The sequence below is a fragment of the Epinephelus moara genome, chromosome 22, assembly GCF_006386435.1.
Source record: "Epinephelus moara isolate mb chromosome 22, YSFRI_EMoa_1.0, whole genome shotgun sequence".
Taxonomy (NCBI): Eukaryota; Metazoa; Chordata; class Actinopteri; order Perciformes; family Serranidae; genus Epinephelus; species Epinephelus moara.
The window spans coordinates 21904519-21926684 of NC_065527.1; the positions used below are offsets into that span (position 1 = coordinate 21904519).

Here is a 22166-nt window from a genome sequence, read left to right on the forward strand (position 1 = left end):
TCAATGGATTTGTACTTCTACTTAACATTTAACTAACTAACTAACTAACTAACTAACTAAAGCAGTTAAACTCAGCTCCATGTCGACCTACTACAATAAAATGCTGCCATTCAGCTGCATGCACTATATTATAGTAATACTACTTATAAACTAAAGGAGCTCATTGCTTCAACCACCACTGCCTGTGGAATTAGGAAGTGTTTTTAAAGTTAAAGCGAACCGCTGTTTCCTAGCAACGGCGTTCTATCACCATGCGGATGTAACGTTTCATCAGTGAGAAAAATTCCAAGGCGCATGATGACGCCACAGTTACCCGGGAAACAGGAGTTTAGCCGTTAGCTGTGAGCAATATATTGCTGACTTTCCCATCAGCAGCGTATGCACTGTGCACTATAAAAACGCTGACTATGTTATAGTTGTGAAATTAATGACGCAATGGGTTAATTAGGCATTTCATGATTTATATGGAAGCCTTTTTAGGCCATAAAAGCGGATGTTTACTCCACATCCAGTCAGCTGTTACACTGATCTGTCACCAGAAAAGCAGTGACGCACATGGCTAAAGCTTTCAGTAGGTGTGAATAGAAATACCAACTAAATACGGGTAAAAATCTAAAAATATTTATTTTTAAAGCAATGTTAATTCATTAAATTTTATTATATATCTCATGAAACTGCACGGTTAATTTCTTATGCACAAAATTTGCCAAATCATCCAGTTTAAAAGTTTTTTTTTAATTTTTTTTTTGTAAGAAATTGTATCTACCATACCTCACTATAACCAGCTATATGGAGATTTGTCGACTATACGATTTAAAATGCCGTTTAAAACTTTTTTTTTTTATTGCTCAATTTCAGTCTGTTACTTAGCTTTTTGACAAAATGATTTTTTATTTTTTTTTCCCCAAATTAAGTTCAAATATCTACACCTAGCTTTACACTATCTGTAAAGTACCAAGTAACTTAATTAAATGTAATGGGTTTAAAAAGCAAAGAAATGTGGTAAAATATAAATAAAAATGGCACAAAATAGAAAAGTAAGAGTATACCTACTTGAGTAAATGTGCTCAGCTTCCCAACACTTCTTTCCACTTTACATCTGATAATTTAAAGCCTAAGCTACAGAAACTCAGGAGGAAAACAGCACAGTCAATATCCTGTCAGGAAAAGCAGCATGGTTGTGTGTTGACATGACTTATTAGAATGTAAAGATATTTAGCTGCAGCTATCACAAACTGTAAATTAGGTTGTTTAGATGCAAAAGTGCATTTAAATCTTGTAAACAACAAAGATGAAACAAAGCAAATGCCTGGAGATGTGCTGTGTTTGGAGTTTAATTTGGCACTACTGATCCCCTGGAGTCTGTTAGATAACTCCGGCTTAAAAGACACCAACCCTTCAGCCTCTGACTCAGATGGTTTCAGTCGTGCCAAGCACAAGCTTCTTACACTGTTAGTCAATTCATTGTTCCCCTGATATCAAGTATCAGCGACTTTGATGTTTTTAACTGTCAGATGAGTTAAGGCCAGCCTTCAGCGACACAAACACTGAGCGTCACTGTTGAACTGTCGGAAGACGAGATGCTGCTGCATTTACAAGCCACATGAGAAACAAATATAGTTTCTTAAAAGACATTCACATCCAAAATGATGAAAATGTCTTTTTCTTGTTTATTTACTTAATATTTATATATTTTTACAAAATAAAAAAAATATATGAAACAAAAAGCTAACAAGTCTGCAAGGATTCGAGAAGGAAAGGGAGAAAGCCATCGAACAAACAGGAACTACAGTACTTGTGTTTTTTTTTATATATGTACAAGACAAGTTTATCCATTTAAATTGTTTTTAAAACGCACAGTACAAAAAGAAAAAATAAATCACTGACAAAAAACCCATAGTACAATTCTGTCCATCAGTATTCAATGCTGCAGATTTCCTTACAATGGGGGACAGGTGGTGGAGCAGGGAGGAGGTGGGGGGGCCTCAGAAACAAACAAAATAAAACACACTGGAAGGCAGACTGGGTGTGTATTGGCCTTGGAAATCATCGAACATCTCTTGCAGAATAGGTGGGGCCTTTATGCAACATATTTATAAGTCATGGGAACAGTTACTGTACAAGTGTTGGATAATGAAAAAATTCTGTGCTAGGCAAAAAAACAAAGCACAGTACACAACCACGGCCCCCGTGTGTACAAACATGCACGCAGTCACATGACAAACACACTTTCCTCACAGTCCAAGCCAGTGAGCTCGCTTATATGTCTTTATATATAATATATCTATATTTGGTAAAAAATAAACTTCACAACTCTACCAATTTAGAGAATTGTTTCTTCAAACTTAAAATTACATAAAAAAACAAACATTTAACGGCAATTAAGCAAATTGTGTTTGGGTACTTTGTGTGGGGGAAAGAAGAGTTTCCATCAAAATTAAGGAGTGGGGAGTTGAGGGTGAGAAATACAAAACCAGCCTGTCCCCCCACCTTCAGATATTACTTCATTCCTCCCCATCTGCAAGAAAAAAAGAGGGAGGGGAAGACAAAAAAAAAAAAAAAAAAAAGAAAAAAAAAAAAGACCATACAGGAAACGTTCATTCTTTTAGAAAACAGTTCTATGTTACATACAAGTCAAAGAAAAAAGGGGAGGGGCTGGAGGATAAACATTAACAAATCCCAACACTCAATATTTCACCTCTTGATGGTGTTATTTCTATAACCATTAAGCTCCCATCTCCCTCTCTTCTAAGCCCCTCCTGTCCCTCCCACCCTTCCATGCATCCATACAGTGCTCGTTCTCTCGGCACAGCACCTCCTCTGACCGCGGTCAGAGCTGCAGGAGTGCTGGGCCAAGAGACTGGGGAGGGAATCTCTGCAGGAGGAAGAGGGAGTTTATATGTGGAGACTGTTTTCGGAAGGAGTGATGAGCCCCCTTCTTGCTTCTGTCAACAGTGTGGGGGGGGGCCCGACAGTGGATGTTAGTTTGCCCCCCAGTTGTAGCTGTTGTATGCCGACTTGTTGATCTGAGACTTCTGCTGAATGGAGGCGTTCTGGCTGCGCTGTCCGGTGCCGCTCTGTGCAGAGAGGACAGAGTGTATCTGTGAGCTGTCTATTCATGCCATGTGTTTACTCACATACAGTGTAGCTTAGTGACATGACGAACCCATATACACTTCATGATTCATCTGCCAAGGACACTTTCCACTGGGATTGCATGAGTTTGAATGGATCGACAAGTGCTTACACTTGTTTGTCGATGCCTACACACTCATGTACAAGACACACACACACATAGATACATGCTCAAAGCCTTTTAATGCATCTGTTTTTATGAGGGCTGCTCCCCTGAAACTTTGAGATTTGAGTCTTCAGTCTGAGACCCCTCAGTTGACTGGAATTGCTTGAAATTGAGCAGCCACTTTTTGTTTTTTTGCCAGTCAGTGTACCTAGATTTTGCTACTTTCATGCTGCTTTTCAGTAAAGGCTGCTGCAGACCACAAAGGCAGCTGCACAGAGGAGGAGAGATTCAACATCCTAAGACTCTTACATCACGTTATCTTCTGCCTTCTGCTTTAAAGTGTTGAATTTACAGCTCACAGCAACTTAATACAGTCTCTGGCGTTTGTTTGATATCTCATGTTAGCAAAAAAATTTTGTTGCACATGTCCAATCCGTCGTTAGCACAGTTAGCTTATTTACTATATTACTGGAGTGTCACTGTCACACTAAATGTCCCGGTGAACCCCGTTCAAATTCTCAAACTATATGGGGAAAAAAAGGGCGCAAATAGTTGAATATTAGTATTGAACAGCCAAACCTGATTCCACTGGCGTAATTCTGAGTTGAATAAAGCCCTAGGGTTTTTTTTTTTTTAAAGATATTTTTTGGGGGCATTTTGGCCTTTAATTGATAGGACAGACAAGCGTGAAAGGGGGAGAGAGGGATTGACATGCAGCAAAGGGCCACAGGCTGGAGTCGAACCTGGGCCGCTGCGGCAACAGCCTTGTACATGGGGCGCCTGCTCTACCACTAAGCCACCGACGCCCCATAAAGCCCTAGTTTTAATCCAGAACCAGTTTTATCCATCATTATAGTTTATAACTTAAAATCTAAAAGCCTAACAAGGGACAGAGGCTATAAATTAGCTTCAGTGTACATTATATCTTTTGTATTAATTCTTCCTATGCAACAATGTTAATCTGTATTTTAATGTTTATCATTCTTCAATGTTTGGTCAGTGTTTTGTCTTTATTGTTAAATAAATGATAAATAATGAAATGCAAGGCTTGCTGGGCAATACATTTGAAACCTTCGAGAATATCATCATAATGCTTTGACACCCCATGTTTTGTCAAAGACTGTTTCCCTGTTGATATGCGTTTCCCTCAATGTAAATCTGAACCAACCAAACCTTTTCCTTTACCTAATGCTACACATTTTATCAGGAGGGAAACACTATTCGACAGGGGAACAGACCTCAACCTGACACCAGCTGTGCAATTGGCAATTCAGGAAACACAGCTTCCATCAACGTTACTGGTGAACTACTACTGTGAACATGGCTCAAAATTCAAGTCGCGAACTATAAACGTGAACTAGTTCATCTTAATCTGTGTGAACTGAACTTTGGGCGAACTTTTGTCAAGTGTGAACGTGGACAACACTGGCACTAAGGTTGTGTCCTACTGTCTATTTTGGCACTTCCTCATTAAAAACAAAGTGAAGCATAGTGCTTAAACTGAAACGTTCCCCCCTTGTAATAATAGGTGTACACGACGACTCTTTTTTTTGTCCCGTTTTTTTACTCGTTGGTCATTTTTCTTGACAGATGTTGTTCAGTTGCAGTCTCGTATCTTTTTTTGTCTTGGTCATACCACCTGAACTGAACTGCAGGTGTGAAACCTGACCAACTCCAACAGATGGAGACAAACCCAACAACAAAACCATGTACGCTACCTGTCCATCCTGCTGCAGGTGGTGGTGCAGAATCTGAGAGTGGGGTTGTTGGTGCGGTGCCAGGATGTGCATGAAGGGGGCCGGGGCGTAGCCAGCGGCAGCCGGGGGGTTGATGGGTCCCCCGCTCCCCAGAGCCGAGGGCAGGCTGAACGAAGCTGCTGGCGTGCCAGCATGGAAACCCTGCTTCTCGAACGACTGCAGGAGGAAATGAGACAAAGAACAGATGTGACATTTTTGCTTAATTCAAATGGCATGGAGGGGGAAAAGTCCCTTCCTGTAAGGAAGGGCTTGAAATATTAATGATCTGTAATTACCTGCGTCTTTGTGTAAACAGACCCTGAAATATCTGGTACCCCCGTGTTACTTGATGTCACAGAGACTCCTGCAGAAAGAGAAGACAGGGCAAAAAAAAAAAACGAGTCAGAAAATTGTGCATGTAAAGAAGACTTGAGGGACAGCCACCAAACAAACCATGCCCAGCCACATGGTTGTTTTCAGATTCTAACCAGCATACTTGCTATATGGTGTGCTAATAACAGGGAATAGAAATTCTTTAGACACTCTATTTCTGTGCAATCCTTTTCTCCAATTTAAGCATCTAAAAAAAAAATCTTATGGCTTACAAACAAAAGAAATTCCTGGGAAATATCTACCAGTATGACCATCTATGTCAGCTGAAGTTCATAGATGATTTGATTAGAATTTCCCTTTGGTGAGGACAGCAGAGGAGATGAAGAGGGTTGAGATGAAGGGGAAGAGAGGTGAGAAAGATGGTGTAGCAGCGTATCAGTTCCAGTCAGCCACAGTGTTTAAAGTCTGACTGTATCTGGTAGTTACTGCTGTGGTTGTTCTGGCACACACTGACCCCCTGTATCACCATGGAGATGCAGAACAGGTCAACTGGTGTGCAAAGTGGAGCACGAGACAGGAAAGACTTTAAGGACTCTGTTATAGTGGCATTTACATAACAAAATGTTAATGCATTGAAGTCTGTGATGTCACACGATTAAATCATCCTGAAGTTAGTTAAAATGCTTTTTTGTACAGTCAGTTTCATAATTCATGTTTATATCTTTATTAAGACATGGCAGAATTGTTACGGAAAGAGACACAATGCTAATGCAGTATTTGGCATCTGAAGTCGTGGCACTGCTAGAAAACAGCAGTGAGTTGGAACATAATGAAATAAAGAAAGAAGAGTGGTTTGAGTTCATTTACAGGCTGCATCAGTGATGGAGTTAAAAAGTGGTGGAGCTTTAAATGATGTCCATTGTCAGTAGGAGTGATGCTCATCCCTGTGTGCTGTTGTAGTCAATATGTTATAAAGCATTCAATTCAGACTTGTCCTGTGCTGTGTAACAAAAATGATTTTAGGTCAGAAGCAGTGCTGAACAATAATTAGAATTTTATCGAAATTCCAATATGAGCTAGTGCAATATCCAAATCGCAGGAGGATATTTAAAAGGCAAAATATGCTGAAACACCATTTCAATATTAAGTATTGAGGTGCTGCTGCAAAGATGTCCCGGCCTACAAATCATATTCTACAGACCTCATAAAAAATCTTTATTTGGTACAACATGATCATTTTAATATATAAATACATATTTAAAATAAAATAATGATGCAAAAATAATCATTCCCTCTAATATTGTGAACTATATTGTAATTAGGGATTTCCTGATCTGATCTTAAAGATCGATGTCGGGGCCAATCAAGGCAAAAAAAAAAGCCCGATCTGATCCTTTGTTTTATGACAGCTGATGATTTTACTTGCGAAGCTTTGATGCACAGCAATGTAATAAGTACAGCAGTCAACTCTTTAACTCTCCGCTGTCCCTCTCTCCTCCACTCCACTGAGCTCACGTGTGTTAAGAGCAGGGGCTGAGCCCGGCCCACTGCAAAACACCGAACACCATAAACAACCCCAAAATGCAGCACGAGACTGTTATAAATTTTTAAAACTTTTTTTTTTTTTTTTTTAACGTCATCTACCAAGTTACGAGCACTCATTTTATTTCAGCTCAGTGTGAGAGTCTTTTGGGTTTTGCTGTCGTCTATGGCAAAACTCACCATGCCACTGCAAGTGCAACAAAAGCCCCAAGAGCAAAAGCCGATAAGAGAAATTTACATGAGTAGTCCAATCTATGCAAAAGATTTACAGATGATGTAAATTAACACTTAGAATACAGAATACAGTTCATTTGGGTAATTCAGACAACTACAGGGATTTTTCTCAATACCTTGCAGAGCTATTCAATTGTCAAGCGTTGATTATACATTGGACTGACTGTAATAACTTTTAAGTACTTCAAACTTGCACCATACAGCTTTATTATCTTGGAAAATAGAAGCATCGGATTAGGACATGGTATCAGCAGATACTCAATGTTAAATGACTTGGATCGATGGCAAAAACAACAACAACAAAAAAAACTCGATTTGGACGTCCCTAAAAATGATAAAGAGCAATTAAATATATTTTCTAAACAGCTCAGCTCTGTTCCCTAAAAAACAATGGACACTACAGCTGGATATAATTAAGGGCTCACGTCTGAGAGGCGACGTCTTTCTAAAGAAATAATTCCCCCTCATGCCATCACTGTATTTTGTGGTCGAAATGTGGCCATTTCTTTCATCGTCTTGCTTAGATTACAAAATCTTTGTAATGATACTAATGAGATCTGTCAGAGAAATCCAACAAAACAGATACCAGCGATTATGGCAGAAATACTGACGCTCAAACCCTTGAGTGCCCTTTACAGGACACCTTTGTCTTCATTCAGACACCATTCTGTGAGCAGAGCATCATAAATGTGCAGTGTGAATACTGCTGCAGCCACTCGCCACTTGAAAGGCTCTTCAAATGGTACATTAACACACACTCTTGTACAGCACAGCATTATTTTACAAGTTATATAGACATTTTTTTGCCCTTCTCTCTTGGAATGTAACCTACTTCACCCACTGGACAGTGAACTCGATACTCTGGAGATGGACATACCAGCAATGACAACATGAGTGAAGAGCAAGCAACACAGAGGGGAAATGGGACAGCATCAGCAAGAGCAACTCATCAGTTTATGGCAGCCACAGCTCTTGTTACCTGCCACATTTTTGACTCTAAAGCTGATAATTATGTAGCATGAATCTCTGGAATAAAAAGACCAGATTGGATTGATGATGAGTTGCTCTGGAAGAGAACAGGAAACAGACAGAATGGCAGACAAGGCTTGTCAGAGAGGCAGGCTGCATTGGACTGTCTAAAAGCGGATGTAGTGTGACGGTCTTCCCACAGGCGCAGCTCATCAGCGATGAGGCAAAGGAACGAGAGCAAAGAGGGGGAGAAGGATGGTTGGTGACACAAGGAGGAAGACGGGAGGGACAGGGTTTTGTCTTGTTTTCTTTTTGCTTTATTTTGGCATGTGGCGGCACTCACCGACTCCAGGCCCGGTGACAGAGCTGGCTGGCTTGTTTTGTGCAGAAGCGGCAGCGGCCACGGCAGTGCCGTATCCGCCCTTACAGAAATCCCCACTCCCTGAAGCCTGGCCCACATCCTCATAGCCTGCAACAGTCAGACACACAGCCGCAGCCCACAGCGTTAGACACACCAGGCAGGGGAAGCAGACCTGCCTCAAATAGCATTTGCAAATAATTTATAGCGTTTGTTTGGAACTGTGTACCACATGGACAGGTTTTACCATACTGTGACAATGCGAACAGTGTCAAGTCCTCTAGGATACACACTATACTGGCATCCAAATACTGTAATTATCTGAACTTTGACACCAAATGCATTGTCCTGTGTGGCAAAACCTGCCCATCCGATACAACGAGCAGGTCAGAATCAACGCTAATGTCATTTGCAAATACTATTTGACCCAAGTCTGAGGGGAGGAGGTGGGGGAAGTGAGGGGGCAGGCAGGGTGTGTGTGTGGGAGGGGGGTTGGAGAGTGAGCTTGAGTTGGGTGATGGCAGAAAGCAGCAGATGGTGCAGCTTAGAACAAATAGGTGTCGCATGTGTTGTGACTAAAAGGTGGATATTGAGTGATAGTTTGAAAATAAAATAAAGCATCACTAAAAAAAAGACTATAAAGTGATCGAGTAGATACCAGAAGGCCGCTACGAAAATATGAAACTGCTGAAAGAAAATGGGCTAAAAAAGGCAGTTATGTGAAGAAATATGAAAGGGTGATGGGTGCTCCATTTGTTGATGTGTTTATGATGAATGTGTGCATGTGATGTGGTGGAAGGTGAAACTTCACTTTCTGAAATGAGCAAAGCAAGCTATGGAAGACAGCAGGAGACCTATAACCTAACCCCTGTGTTATTTAAACTGGTATAGCCAGGTGCCACTGTTCAAGCCCATCTTCCCTTTCCCATTCAGTTTAAATGGCCAATATGGTTCATCGTGAGAGGCCATTTAACAAAAGTGACATTCTCTTGTCATTATATAAACAGCTAATCATAGACATATTCCTTGTGTGTACAGACAATGAAAGCTGGGTACAAGATGCAGCCGCATTTCCAATATTCGGACACAACTAAACCTCGATATTAATCATGCTCGATCCGAAAGCATTGTGATTAACTCAACAGTTCAGGTAGAGAATCAGCAGACAAGAATGTGTTATCAACTATAAAAACAACTGCCTTGACACAAGCATAACAGAAGTCTTTACACAAGCATCATGTTTATGCTTGTAGATGCTGCAGAGCTCAAATGAAATATGCACTCCACACCGATGAGAAATCAATGGGCTCATTGTGAGAAACAGCACAGAGTTATTGGTATGCAAGTATATAGAGCAGGACCTGCATGACCCCTTCAAACATGCCGCTTCAGTATTGTTTAGTGCCTCACCAGTGCTGTATCCATGGGAACCATAGCCACTAGCCTGCTGGAAGGGTGTGGCTGATGCATTCACGCCGACATTCACACCGTGCTGCTTTGACGAGGTAGGAGCCACCTGGACAGAAATAAAACCATGTCATGTCATCGAGTCAGCAAGCGTAACCAAATACGATAACCAAAGTTCGTCTTGTGGGGTCACGAAAATCCATTTTCTTCTCTTTTGGGTCAGAAAATATATTTAAATCTCAAAATGCAATCTTACATAGTGCCACCAAAAGGAAGGTCAAAGGGATATCAAAATGATCGCTTCCATTTATGCACACATCAAATTTTATTTGCTAGCCCGCTCCATGGTATTGAGATGCATCTGGTCCTAATGAGATATGTAAAACAAAAATAATAAAAATACTCAGGGAGCAGGACTGTCGAAGAGCAGGACTGTCATGGCAACCACAGGTAAGCTAGCATGTGGAGACTTAAGTTTTCTCACCGGAAACACAGCAGGTCCGTATTGGAAGGTATTGGGCAGGCCTGGCATGCCAGTGTAGTATGGGAGGCTCGTGTAGCTGTAGCCAGGCGGCAGCGCGGGGTTGAGGAACGGCTGCTGTGTGGTGTGATGCGTCTGGGTCTGGTTCTGTTGTGTCTGAGCTAATGTGGTGGCTGGAGCCGGGGATGATGCGTCACCTCGACCAAACTTTGATAAGTCGCCTGCAAATACGGGAAAGTGAGGACGACAGGATAGATTGGGAAGTTACTGAAAGTGTTTAAGTGCAAATGTCACACGGGAAGTATAAAAAAATAGCACATCAAAAATAAACAAAGGGCATAAAGAAAAAAAACTAGAAAGACCGTCTTGCAGTTGCATGCTTCCACTAGCCAAGTTCCAGTTACAGACTTATATGAAAGTATGAGCCATGACAGCAGACAATGCCTCAAATAGGCTATGGATGTTTTTGCAGAGAAGCTACACATTCTAAAACATGGATGCTTCACACACATCTTCAACCAGGCAGCATAGAGGATCTATACAATCAGCACAGTTTCAAGTGTACGCCATGTTCACACTGGACAGAGAGCAGCCCCAATATGCAACTGTCGTGCAGCTGCCCGTCAGCAGTCGCTTGGCTGTTCACACCAAAAGCACATTTCTCTGTGCCAGTAAGCAAGTAATTCTGCTCCTCTGCTCATTTCTAATCACATGTAGAGTCTGCTTGTGTGTTTATCTGTGTGCACATCTGTGTGTGTCTGCCTGTCTCTCTTGTTTTCCTTTTAGACACAACTGACAAATATGTAAAAGGATGAGATGCATATTTTATCATCTATTGTAATCAGATCATTTTTTATCATATCTAATACAGCCTTTGTATTGTTCGTAATAGAGTATCAGTGTGTTTTCTTGCCAGATTCGCCTGCTGCTCTCAGAAAAAATAGGCCAGGCGCTGAAAGTACAGCTACATATCACCAGCTGGCTGTGGAGCTCAGGGTCGCAGCGCATCCAGTGTGAACAGCCCCATTGCTCAGCATGGGCACCGAATGGAAGCGGGCCGCACTCCATAGACAATCGGCACACTTCACAGCACCTCTGTGTCCAAAGTGAATCCAGCGCTAGCGTCACCAATTAGGGACAACCTGAAAACTGAATGCCTCTGGTCAAGGCTATTACTGGCGCAGAGGCATAAAAATCCCTTAATTGTTAGCTTGTTGTGAGAGGTGCCATATTTGATAGGATGATGAACCATTCCTTCCTTGAAGTAACAATCTCAGCTAATCATCACCAAAAATGATTCTTAGTTATCCCCTTTGTCTTAAATCTTTCTAATAGGGCATGCTTTCATAGTCTCCGACAGCAATCAATACTTATATGCTTGAATTATTGGCCAGGGACACACTCGAAGTGCCATTTCTAGATGTTAGATTATTCACTGATATTATACCTTGTTAAATGTGTTCATAAACAGGCATGTAGCCAATATCATCTTGATAATAAAACCTATGCGTGACCACAGATAGGTGCACTGTCATCTTGCCAGGCACAGTGTCTATTAACAACCAATAAGAAAATGCCTTTCAGTGCACTATGTTTTGTGAGGATATTTATCTGATGTTCCTTCATCAGAGAAGCACATAAAGCTTCTTCGGCTAACTGCTGAACAGACACAGTAAGCTCAACTTTCAATAAAAACAGTTGTTTGATGGCTCACCAGAGTACGGGTTGCTTGTCAGGCTGCCGTCTCTGCCAGTCAGTGCTGTTGTGGGAGTTGCAAAGGGGATGCTGTAATAATCCTGGAGGGAGAAAAATGTTTTTCATAAAGTAAAAGTACTGGACAAGAAGCTGTGAAGTCTAACTTGTGCATAATGTTTTTACTGCAGGAGTTGAAGAATTTTCACAAAACAGAACTCACCAGCGGTATTCTTGTCTGCAGCATCTGTAGGTCATCATAGCCATACACCTGAGGCTGAGACGAAGGAGGAAATATGTCAGAACATTGTGTTAGTCTATCAGTTATATAATATAAACTCTGGTAAGCACAGGTAAAGCTCAGATTGTACTAAGACTGGCATGACCCTGGCAGGAACTTACAGGGTAGGCATGCAGTAGTCCGGGGGCCATGATGTATGGGTTGGGCAGTAGAGGGGGCACTCCAGGTGGCAGGTTTGGAGGTGCTTTCCCTGTGTGCACAAAGCCATGTAAAAACATAAAAAATGCATTAATTTGCCCAACAAGCCAATACTTAAAATCGTAACTATGTACACTGGAAAAAAAGGATTCATACATACATTTTTTTAGTGGGAAATTACAACATGAACCACAGAAACAAAATAGGGCTGCACAGTCAGTCATGCCCTAATACCAATGTCAGCTCTTATCCATTACAATCTAATTTGTACATGAAAATGATCCTACTAGATTTCAAGTAGCAAGGAGAGATCTGTTGCATCACACCAAGCAACAGATCTCTCCTTGCTAAATGAAATCTAGTAGGAGAGATCTGTTGCTTGATGTGATGCAACAGATCTCTCCTACCTACAGAGGAATAACCAAACTGAGAGTAAGATGAGTCAGAAGAATGGAAACCCTGCCAGTGATGGTGAGGAAATGGAAGCCAGTTTATTTAACCCCATTTCTGCGCTTGTACCAAATATATGGTCACATTCTGCTATCGATTTCTGGATCAACAAGAAGACTTCCCAAGAAATCTTTTGCTGTAGTTGCACCACTGTGGGGTAATGCATACAATTTATACAACCACCTGAACCTGAAAAACCACAAAATAAATTAAGATGAAGCTGCAGAATCTTGCCTAAAAACCCTGCCACCTCACCACACAGACAACCATAATGATTACACAGTTATACTGGACATCGCCATAACCAACAAGCTCTAATAGGCACAGGGAGAGGTAATGATTTATCACCTAGTCAGATAAGTAGCTCCGATCAAAACTGTGCAAAAATGAGGGATTAATGGGACAAACAAACTCTACTTAATGCTCTCAGCACACTCGGTGGTTAGCTGCAGCTGAAGCAGAATTGTAGCAATTAAAAATGTATGATGAAAACCAACTATGGAGGCATATATAATCCTCACAGTCCATTTCACCAGGAAGTTATTCTGAATTATGAAGCCCTGACACCAAATTGCTAGGGCTACAATTAAGTCAGGTAACGGTACCTGTAGATTGACAGCATAAATTACAGTAAAGGGGGGAGACAATGTGCTTGTGTTTCAGTCTAACCTGAGGATGCTGCAGAGCTGCGTGAGGATGAGGAAGTAGCAGAAGAAGGAATGGCCGTTGAGGAGACTGAAGCAGCAGCGATTGCTGCAGCTGGAGCACCCATGGAGGCAGTGTTGAGGCCCATGGCCAGACTGCTGACGGGGCCGAGGCCAGAGGGGGCTGAAACTGTAGCAGATCCCACAGAGGAGGCCTGGGGGGCCCCTAGGGACACCTGTGCAGCAGCCACCGAGGAAGAGGAGGGGACTGATGAAGACGGCACAGCTGAGACGGAGGAGGGGAAGGAGGAAGAGTGCAGGCTCGAGTCACCATCTACGCTGGGATGCTGTACAGACAGAAGGAAGAAGATAAAAAGATGCGGTTAGGATTGATGAGATTACATTTCCATTAGAGTCGATGGACATCTAATGTGCCCATCTGCCATCACAGGAAATGCAGCGTCGAACATGCTCGCAGAGATGGAGGGATATACGCTGTCCTGCATGAGCATGTATACACAACACATGTTTTCCGAGTTTCTATTTAATGCCAGGATCAGTCTAGGTGATATTTTTGTCTGTTATATTGGTCACTGTGTCAGATGAGGTGTTTATAAAGTCATAAATTCTTGCTGTGACTTGGCCGAGAGACTGACAGTCTACATGTTGATGCCTGGCTAATTATAGTTTGCGATCTTTGGCAATGTGCATAATATCACCAGGACTGACTAGGACTGGATATTAACACTCAATACCTTTAGGGTATCGACCAAAATAAATAAGTACCAAGTCGTATCGAAATGTCTCCAGTTAAATGATGCCTGATTTCGACCCTTTTTTAACAGGGTGTCTGATCCCGTATCGTCCCCACTCCCCGCTAGATCAGCAAACTTCCTGTTGCTTCCATCTCCGGTCAGTTCAACATCTGCCCAGCTAACACGAGCTAAACAGCAGCAGTAGCTAACATCCAACAACGAGCCGTTAAATGGTCTCAACAAACTCACACTGATATGGAAATAGCTAGTTAGGTATCATTAGCCAAGTGATGCAAAAGTTAGCAGACTTGCAGACACTAACCATACTCAGCATGGAGCCAAGTTCTCTACTGGTATTGGCATCACTTTAAGGGTACTGGTATTGGTACTGGTGTAATATTTTTCAAACAATACCCTGCTCTAGGAGGGAGATGCTAGGAGCTCACTTCCAGGAACAAGAAAATAAACAAACAGTGGCAGCGTGTGATGCTGGCTGTCTTATGTTCCAAAAACTTAAAGAAAGGAAAGAAAATAATGACATAATGACAATCTTTCCTCTGTCTCACTGTTCCACCTGGCAGCACCATGCCTCTTCCCCTTCACCATATTTCTACAATAGTTGTGTGTGAAAAGCACTCTGTATTCCCATTGATCAACATAAAGGCCTGAACATACTCGGGCGGAACGTACACGGAGCGGACTCTGCGGAGATCCGCCCGGACCAAAAGCGGACGTCCGCAAGCCCTGTGCGTGCAAAGCTCAGATTTTACGACCGCGCGGACTCTGCTCCACGCACCAGTGACTGCTCGGCATGTATTTTTCACATCGACGTGCAAGAATTGTGGGTAATGTAGTGTGTTTCACAGACATTTTTACAGGAAACTACAACGCGGAAGTGTGCTCGACTATGGAAGCCCGAATTGACTGCGGACATTCTTCGCGGAGTCCGCTCATAGTACGCCCGAGTATGTTCGGGCCTTAACGAATGTGAGAGAACATGTTGTGAGGCATCCCAGATGTAATGTCGATTGTCATCCACTATGACACAATACTCAGGTTAAAACAATGGCTTATCATGCCTGCTCAATGCTGGATTGAATCAGGATTCCAGTTTTATGCAGCTAAAATCTGGAACAGTCTTTCTGAAGATGTGAGACAGGCCTCTACTCTGACAATGTTCAAATCTAGGCTCAAAACAGCTCTATTTCACTGTGCATATGACTGAAAGGATCTTATCTGCACTCTTCTCTTTTAAAGTTCATTTTATAATGATTATTTATGTTTTTATTTTGTATTGTGATTTTAATGCATTTTCTTGTTCTGTAAAGCACTTTGAATTACTTTGTGTACGAATTGTGCTCTACAAATAAACCTGACCTTGCCTTGCCTTGCCTGGATTGAAATATAGTCGGGCTGGTACTGCGTAGTCTGAACTCTGCACAATTTGCACTTTCAGTGGTCATGAAAAAGTAAAAGACAATATAATGGAGTTGCACGATGGGCTCTGGTATACAGAAATGAACATAATAAGCTCACCAGTAAGCTTGAGTTGGATGTCCGCACTGATGATGGAGCAAGGCTGTTCTGTTGTGATGGGTGAGAGCTGTACAAATGACAGGAAGGTTCAGAGCACGTCTCAACTATCTCAAAAATACATCAAATATACAGATACTTGGGTTCACCCAAAGGTCATAACTTAAGATACTAGTTAATTTCCTGTTTTATTCCTATGGGTGTTAATTTAGCAGCGTCTTACTTGTTGTGCTGAGGAGGGGGCATGGTGCTTGGAGGCAGGTCTTCACTGTGCCCCAGACTGCTGAGGGATGTCTGATTGGTTGTAGTCAACAAGGAAGCAGAGCCACTGTCAGTCAAAGTGCCCATACTAGAGACAGGCGTGACCGAATCAGAGACCGGCTTGACCGATACTGCAGAGCCTGCTGCAGCTGGGGAGAGACAGAAGAGAGATTTCTGAAATAAATTCCAATCCAGAGTGATTGGGTAAAAAAAAGTGTTTGTGACAAACGTCAAGACAATTTCAACAATGCTTTAAAGAGGACAAAAGGCTTTGTAAATAGACACTTACCTTCAACCGACTGCGTTGCTTGTATTGAATTGAAGCCATTCTGTAAAACCAACAATGAAGGTGAGCTCACAGGTTTCTATGGAAACAGGCATTCATTAGAAGTTGAAGAGTGTTTTTTTTTCTTCTGGAAACTGTTGAGCCAAGAAGCTTGTTTGCTATGCTACAGGTCAAGTTTGAAACCAGTAGTGTATTACAATGACCACAACTTAAAACCAAAAAAATGAGGGGGTAAAGTAACACCAGTTTACATGCTGCCTTTGTAATTTTAAACACTTGAGTTCAGGTCATGATCTCTAAATGATTTTTGCAATGTAGAGGGAACAGAGGGAATGAAGGGCTTGACCCAGATCAAACAGGAACTTTAAACCTTTAGAACCCTGATTGTATAAAAACCTGTGACAACCCGTCTGTCGCGCGACAACTCTCTATTTTACGCTGCTCTTCTATTTTTGTCGCGCTACGCTCCCCTACGCGACCCTCCAGCAGATAAAAACTACATGAAATAGTGTGCTAAACGAGCACAATGTGTTTTTAAATGAATAAACCATTATCAGAGGTGATATGTGATGATTTTTTTTCATGCATTTACCCATGCTTATCCGTGACATTGTGTAAATGTCCGTGGCGGACATTTGAAAGCGAGTAGATGACAAACAGTACAGTAAACTTGTAGATAACTCAAATACATGTAATAACTTAGGTGGAAAATGCTTTAACATTTCATGCAGCCTACATGCAGCCTCTCGGCTCAGCAAACGGTAAACAACCCCGCTGGCTTCTCTACGGGTCGCTTCCATACGCAGTCAGTGGAGCCCAAATGAATACGCCGTGACGCTACGCTGACGTGACGCCTTGCAGCCGGTGGAGCCCGGCCGTAATGATGAATGGATCTTGCAGCCGGTGGAGCCCGGCCGTAATGATGAATGGATCTCTGTGTGCGTGGCTCCGAAAGGGGAGGGGGGAGGCGATTATTCGAAAAATCGTCAAATAGTTGCCATGATTTTCGAATAGTGTTTTTTCTTGTGCTGCCCATCCCTAATTACTAGTAATGAGCCCCAAATGATTCCTCTCAGTTCTAACACAACACCATATTAAAATGTTTGTACAGACTTTCAATGCTTTTTTCAAGCGCTATTTCTTTCATTTTCAAGGATTTCACTCAAAGCAAAATATTTCAATCAATGATCAATGTCCCGCTTTTCAGTAGGAAGTTACTTATCAACCTCTTTTTAGGCATAATTGTGTAAAATCCTCAACAAAACATTTGAATGGCATGAGAGCTATGACGCTTATAGTACGATAATGCAACACTTCCTCGCCCTTCAAAAAGTTCCAATCCCGAGAAAGTTTTAGAGTGAGTGCATCAATGTAGAAACTCACTACAACTAAGCTCTGTGCAGGCCAAAACACCCCGACAGTGAACGCTGCACGTCAAAAACTATGCACCTATTATTTTTAATGTACAACCCCACACAGGCAGCAGCTAGCTGCATGTCGGCGCTCCTGGACACACCAACCCGCGGCACTTTACGCCACTATCCTATTTCCAGCCTTGGCACTCCCAAAATTACATGCATTCTTCCCCAACTTGCTCTTCGCTTGTAGTTACCAGCTCCCTTAGCAGTTCTTTTCCTCTGCTTCTATGGCAGCTCGACTCCTCTCCTCACCATTGATGCAAAGGGAACTCTGTTACTGTGTCTCGTGCATGACAAAAAATGGATGAGGAGAGACTTGTTCAGGGCGAGAAATATATATATAATATATATAATATAACCAAATATCCAGAGCTTAACAATCCACAGTCCCGTCATTATAAAGGCAATGGCCACAAAGATCATTCCTGGCCAGTCATGGCTCCAATTAAGGCCCATTTATGTTCCCTTTACATCCGAAAATATATACGTCCGTTTCAAACGATGTTACCATCACTGCCCACATACTTCCATGCATCCTTTACGTTGGCATGGATGTTAACCAATATATCCACCAGGGGGCAGCCCAGGGTCAAAAGTTTATGACAACAACAAACTCAAAAACCAACATGGCGACTGTGGAGGAGATATTGATAATGTACCTCTTGCATAAAAGACAAAGCCTCTAGTACTGCTGATGAGAGAAATTGACAACGAGCGTCATTTCCAGTACTTTAGGATGTCCGCCGGGGCATTCGATAACCGCCATTGTTATTTCTTCTTTGTGTCTCACTAGAGCTAAGTATCAGGTAGTGACAGCAACACTGCCCCCACGGTTTCCAGTGGTACTGCTCCGTTCGGCCCGTATCCCTAAGCTTTATGGAAACGTGCAGAAATACGGACAAAATGAACGCGGAGCACGGACAGAAGACTCCGTCCATATCCGGATTGGTAATTAAGGTTGAGCATAAATGGGCCATTAGACGTTTGTTGCAAATTTGAGGAAATTGACTTAAGGCCTACTTGAGATAACACAAAATTCAAGAAATGAGACAGAGACTGACACAAGGTCACAGTGACCTTTGACCAGTTCATTATTGATTCCAAGTCGATGTTTGTGCCAAATTTGAAGAAATTCTCTCAAAGCGTTCTTGAGGCATCACATTCACAAGAATGAGATGGATGCCAGATCACACTGACCTTGACTTTTGACCTATGACCCCAAAAACTCTATTAAGTTCTTTCTTGAGTCCAAGTGGACATTTGTGCCAAATTTGAAGAAATTCCCTCAAGGCGTTCTTGAGATATCACGTTCACGAAAATGGGACGGATGGACGTATATACGGATGGATGGATGGACATACATACTGTGAACCTGAAAACATAATGCCGCTGGCCACAGCTATTGCCTGTAAGGAGGCATAAATGATACAATCTAAAAGCAGCCCGAGGAAATAATGCCAATGAAATGTAGGTTTTATTATCAGTTGTCTACAGACCTTTTGCATCAGCGGACCAATGAAAGGAGGAAAACTACAGTGAAAAGCCGGTTCATTAAATTGTAAAGTAATGTTAAGTTTAGCCCCATCAACATAGGTCTACTGGTTTTGCCAGGGTTTTAAGAGCACAATAAAACCCTACAATGTCAGGCAGGAATTTTTCAAGGTGAGGAAGAGAGGAGAAGGAGTGCGCACAGTAAAGAAGGAAAAGAAAAGAAAAAGCTGAGTGATCTGTGATTCTGATTTATTTATTATGACTTGATGGAAAAAACCTTGGTCCAAATGTAAGACAATGTTATATGGCTCATTTTTTTTAGCAGTTTTTTTTTTTTTTTTTTTTTTTAAATAAAAGGATTATTACTTGTTACCAGTTCAAGTTAAAAAGAGGGAAGCTCTGGCCTTACCTTGGGCTGCATATCCTTCTGAGGGGAAGAGGAAACTGAGGGAGGGTAGCGTCGAGTCTGAGATGCTCTCTGATCATACAGGTCCATCTGGCTGGAGTTGGAGAGAGCTGGAGTTGACTCACTGCAGATTGTAATGGCATTGACAAGATTGTGTTCTTAGAGAGCAATTAGTGGTGCTGACTTGAAAACTATTTCACTTTTAAAAGACTAGAACACATTACGACCCAAGTACTTCTAATGAATACTGCATGAGAAAAAAACATAGAAAACTGTCCAGCCATGATAAAAATTAGAGAAAAGGTTCACTAAAATATTCTACTGTCAACACAAAGTGTGTAAATATGAACTTAACATTAGGCTCAACGCTTGTGAATGAACCAACCTGCTGGGGCTTGTGTAGAGACTGTTCTGAACCTGGTTGGCTGGTGTTGTGGTGGCGGGTGTGGACTCGTACTCTGATAGAACTGGTTCTGACCCAAACTGCAGTGCTCCAAACTGAAGATTGAGGCCTGAAATGTCTGTTGAGCCTGGCATCTCTACCGCCATTGCAGGAATCTGAGGAAGATGAAGGGCATTTTAAGACTTGGCACAAATACTCTGAGTCTGTTCCAAGGATGGTGTTGTTTTCACACACAAGACTTCCCATCACATCCATGAAATGTGCCAATTATGTTAACATGGATAATTTCCTATGCTTCTCTCTTTCACATTTAAAATGTTTTGTAATTTAAATTTAGGTGTAACCTTTGTTGTGATGGAGGTCCTCTTCTTCTGCTGTTTGAGTTTGTGTTGCTGCAGAGGCAGCGGACTCGAACCCTGGGCATCTGAGGAACTTGGGGAAACTTGCTGACCTAGAGAGGGGACTGCTGCCATTTTAGGAAGGGAGGAAGCAGGTGGAGGCACCACATGGGGTGAGGACGCAGTTTGTTGGGGTAAGGAAGAAGATGCGGAGGAAGGAGGCAGGCCTTTGTCCTGCAGGAAAACATCCAACATGGACGAGGTTGAGGTGGCAGCCTGGTAGGGCTGCCGCTTCGTAAAGGGCGTATGGACCGCAGACTCCGGCTGAGTCTTCATATCTGTAAAATGGAAAGAAAAAACATAATGTTAGTAGGACGCTAAGATCAGTTCCGATTTTTCAACACTGAAAAAAGGAAAAGATGCAAGTCATTGTCATTAACACGCTAAATGGGATTAAAGGGAGATCACAGTGATTACAGCAAGAGGTCATCTCACCGTATTGTCCCAGTGAGGTGGCACTGGTGTCCCAGGATGAAGGGGCTGTGTTGGGAGGTCCAGTCTGGGAGTGCTGGGCTGCCAGCTGGGCCAGTGCCTGCGCTGTTTTATACTGCTCCAGGAACTGAGAGCCAGTGGTCCCTGTGCTCGCTCCCTTAGGATCTCCCACATCCCCGAAACCCTTGCTCAGCATGCTAGCCTGCAATGTTGGCAGATTATGACACACTGTTATCACAATAATAGAAAATATTGGTGCTAGACTGGTGCGATTGTGACATGATGTCAATGGCTGCATCCTTTTCCTGTGTGGTGGGGAAGTGGTTGAGATTATAAGACTTGGAAATAATTTGCATCAGTAAGCACACTCTAAGAGCCAGGGTGTATATAACGGCAGTCTCACCATGCTGTGCTGGGTGTATGGGGTGCTGGAGGATGGTTGGGAGAGTGGCACCCCTTGCTTGGAGTTGCTGAAAACCAGTGACTGGGACAAAGAGGGGGGCTGGGTGGCCTCCATGGGGGGGTTTTCTGTCTCTGAGGAGGAGGACGGGGGAGTCTTCCCCAGGAGCACTGCAAGGTCAATCCTGTGGCAGGGTGGAAATACTTATTAAGACACAAAGACATTTAAAATGTGATCTGTGTCAACTGACCCTTTATTTTCATGGACCAATCTGCAGACTATTTTCTAAATTAATCATTCATCCATAAAACATCAGAAAATAGTGATATCTTCATAGAGGACCTTTACACATCCGGGGGGGGGGGGGGATTATTTGTGCCATGTATTCCCAAGCCTATTTTTTTTATCTATTGTTTTTGTCATGAGAACTTTCACACAGAAACGCAAAATTACAAGGAGTAATCGGAGTGAGGTCAGTTTTTCTGAGATGTCGTACTACGAATAGAAGCATCAGCCAATCATGTTGCACCTATGAGGATTATGAAAACAAAAAAAACGGAGGCTCAGTGGTCCGAACGAAGACGGCAAACTTAATTACTCCTTTCAAGCTTGACAAAGGCCACACAAACCAGACCCCACTCCTTCCCCTCTTACCTTTCACAATAAAAGCCCCATGCATATTTGCCAGAGGGAATTCTAAATTCACTGAGAGCATGCTGCTAAAAGGTACTCTATAATATAGCTTACAGCATCTTATACTATACAACAATTTACCACAGACAAGCAGCCAGATGCTGCTCTGGGTCAATAGAATCCCAGTAGTTGATGCAAATTTGCACTGCTGAACCTGAATAGTT

General features: G+C 42.3%; 1 protein-coding gene across 7 annotated transcripts in view; it reads right to left on the reverse strand.

Moving 5' to 3' along the window:
- Window positions 1-1787: 1787 nt before the first annotated feature.
- The window catches only part of ubap2l (ubiquitin associated protein 2-like), a 37024-nt gene continuing 16645 nt past the window's right edge, over window positions 1788-22166 (reverse strand). For 4 of the 7 annotated variants that reach the window (XM_050034156.1, XM_050034155.1, XM_050034159.1 and 1 more), the window contains 18 exons: window positions 21313-21493; window positions 20913-21111; window positions 20424-20755; window positions 20062-20234; window positions 19680-19800; window positions 16365-16404; window positions 16038-16224; window positions 15818-15884; window positions 13552-13873; window positions 12396-12484; window positions 12217-12270; window positions 12016-12097; window positions 10305-10522; window positions 9824-9929; window positions 8399-8524; window positions 5274-5341; window positions 4960-5154; window positions 1788-3077 (listed from right to left, as the gene is read on the reverse strand). In XM_050034156.1, coding sequence (XP_049890113.1) covers window positions 2982-3077; window positions 4960-5154; window positions 5274-5341; window positions 8399-8524; window positions 9824-9929; window positions 10305-10522; window positions 12016-12097; window positions 12217-12270; window positions 12396-12484; window positions 13552-13873; window positions 15818-15884; window positions 16038-16224; window positions 16365-16404; window positions 19680-19800; window positions 20062-20234; window positions 20424-20755; window positions 20913-21111; window positions 21313-21493 — 2656 coding nt within the window. In that variant the 3' untranslated portion in view covers window positions 1788-2981. The remainder of the gene's footprint in view (window positions 3078-4959; window positions 5155-5273; window positions 5342-8398; window positions 8525-9823; window positions 9930-10304; window positions 10523-12015; window positions 12098-12216; window positions 12271-12395; window positions 12485-13551; window positions 13874-15817; window positions 15885-16037; window positions 16225-16364; window positions 16405-19679; window positions 19801-20061; window positions 20235-20423; window positions 20756-20912; window positions 21112-21312; window positions 21494-22166) is intronic. The other 3 variants (XM_050034161.1, XM_050034160.1, XM_050034158.1) reach the window with 2 other exon arrangements.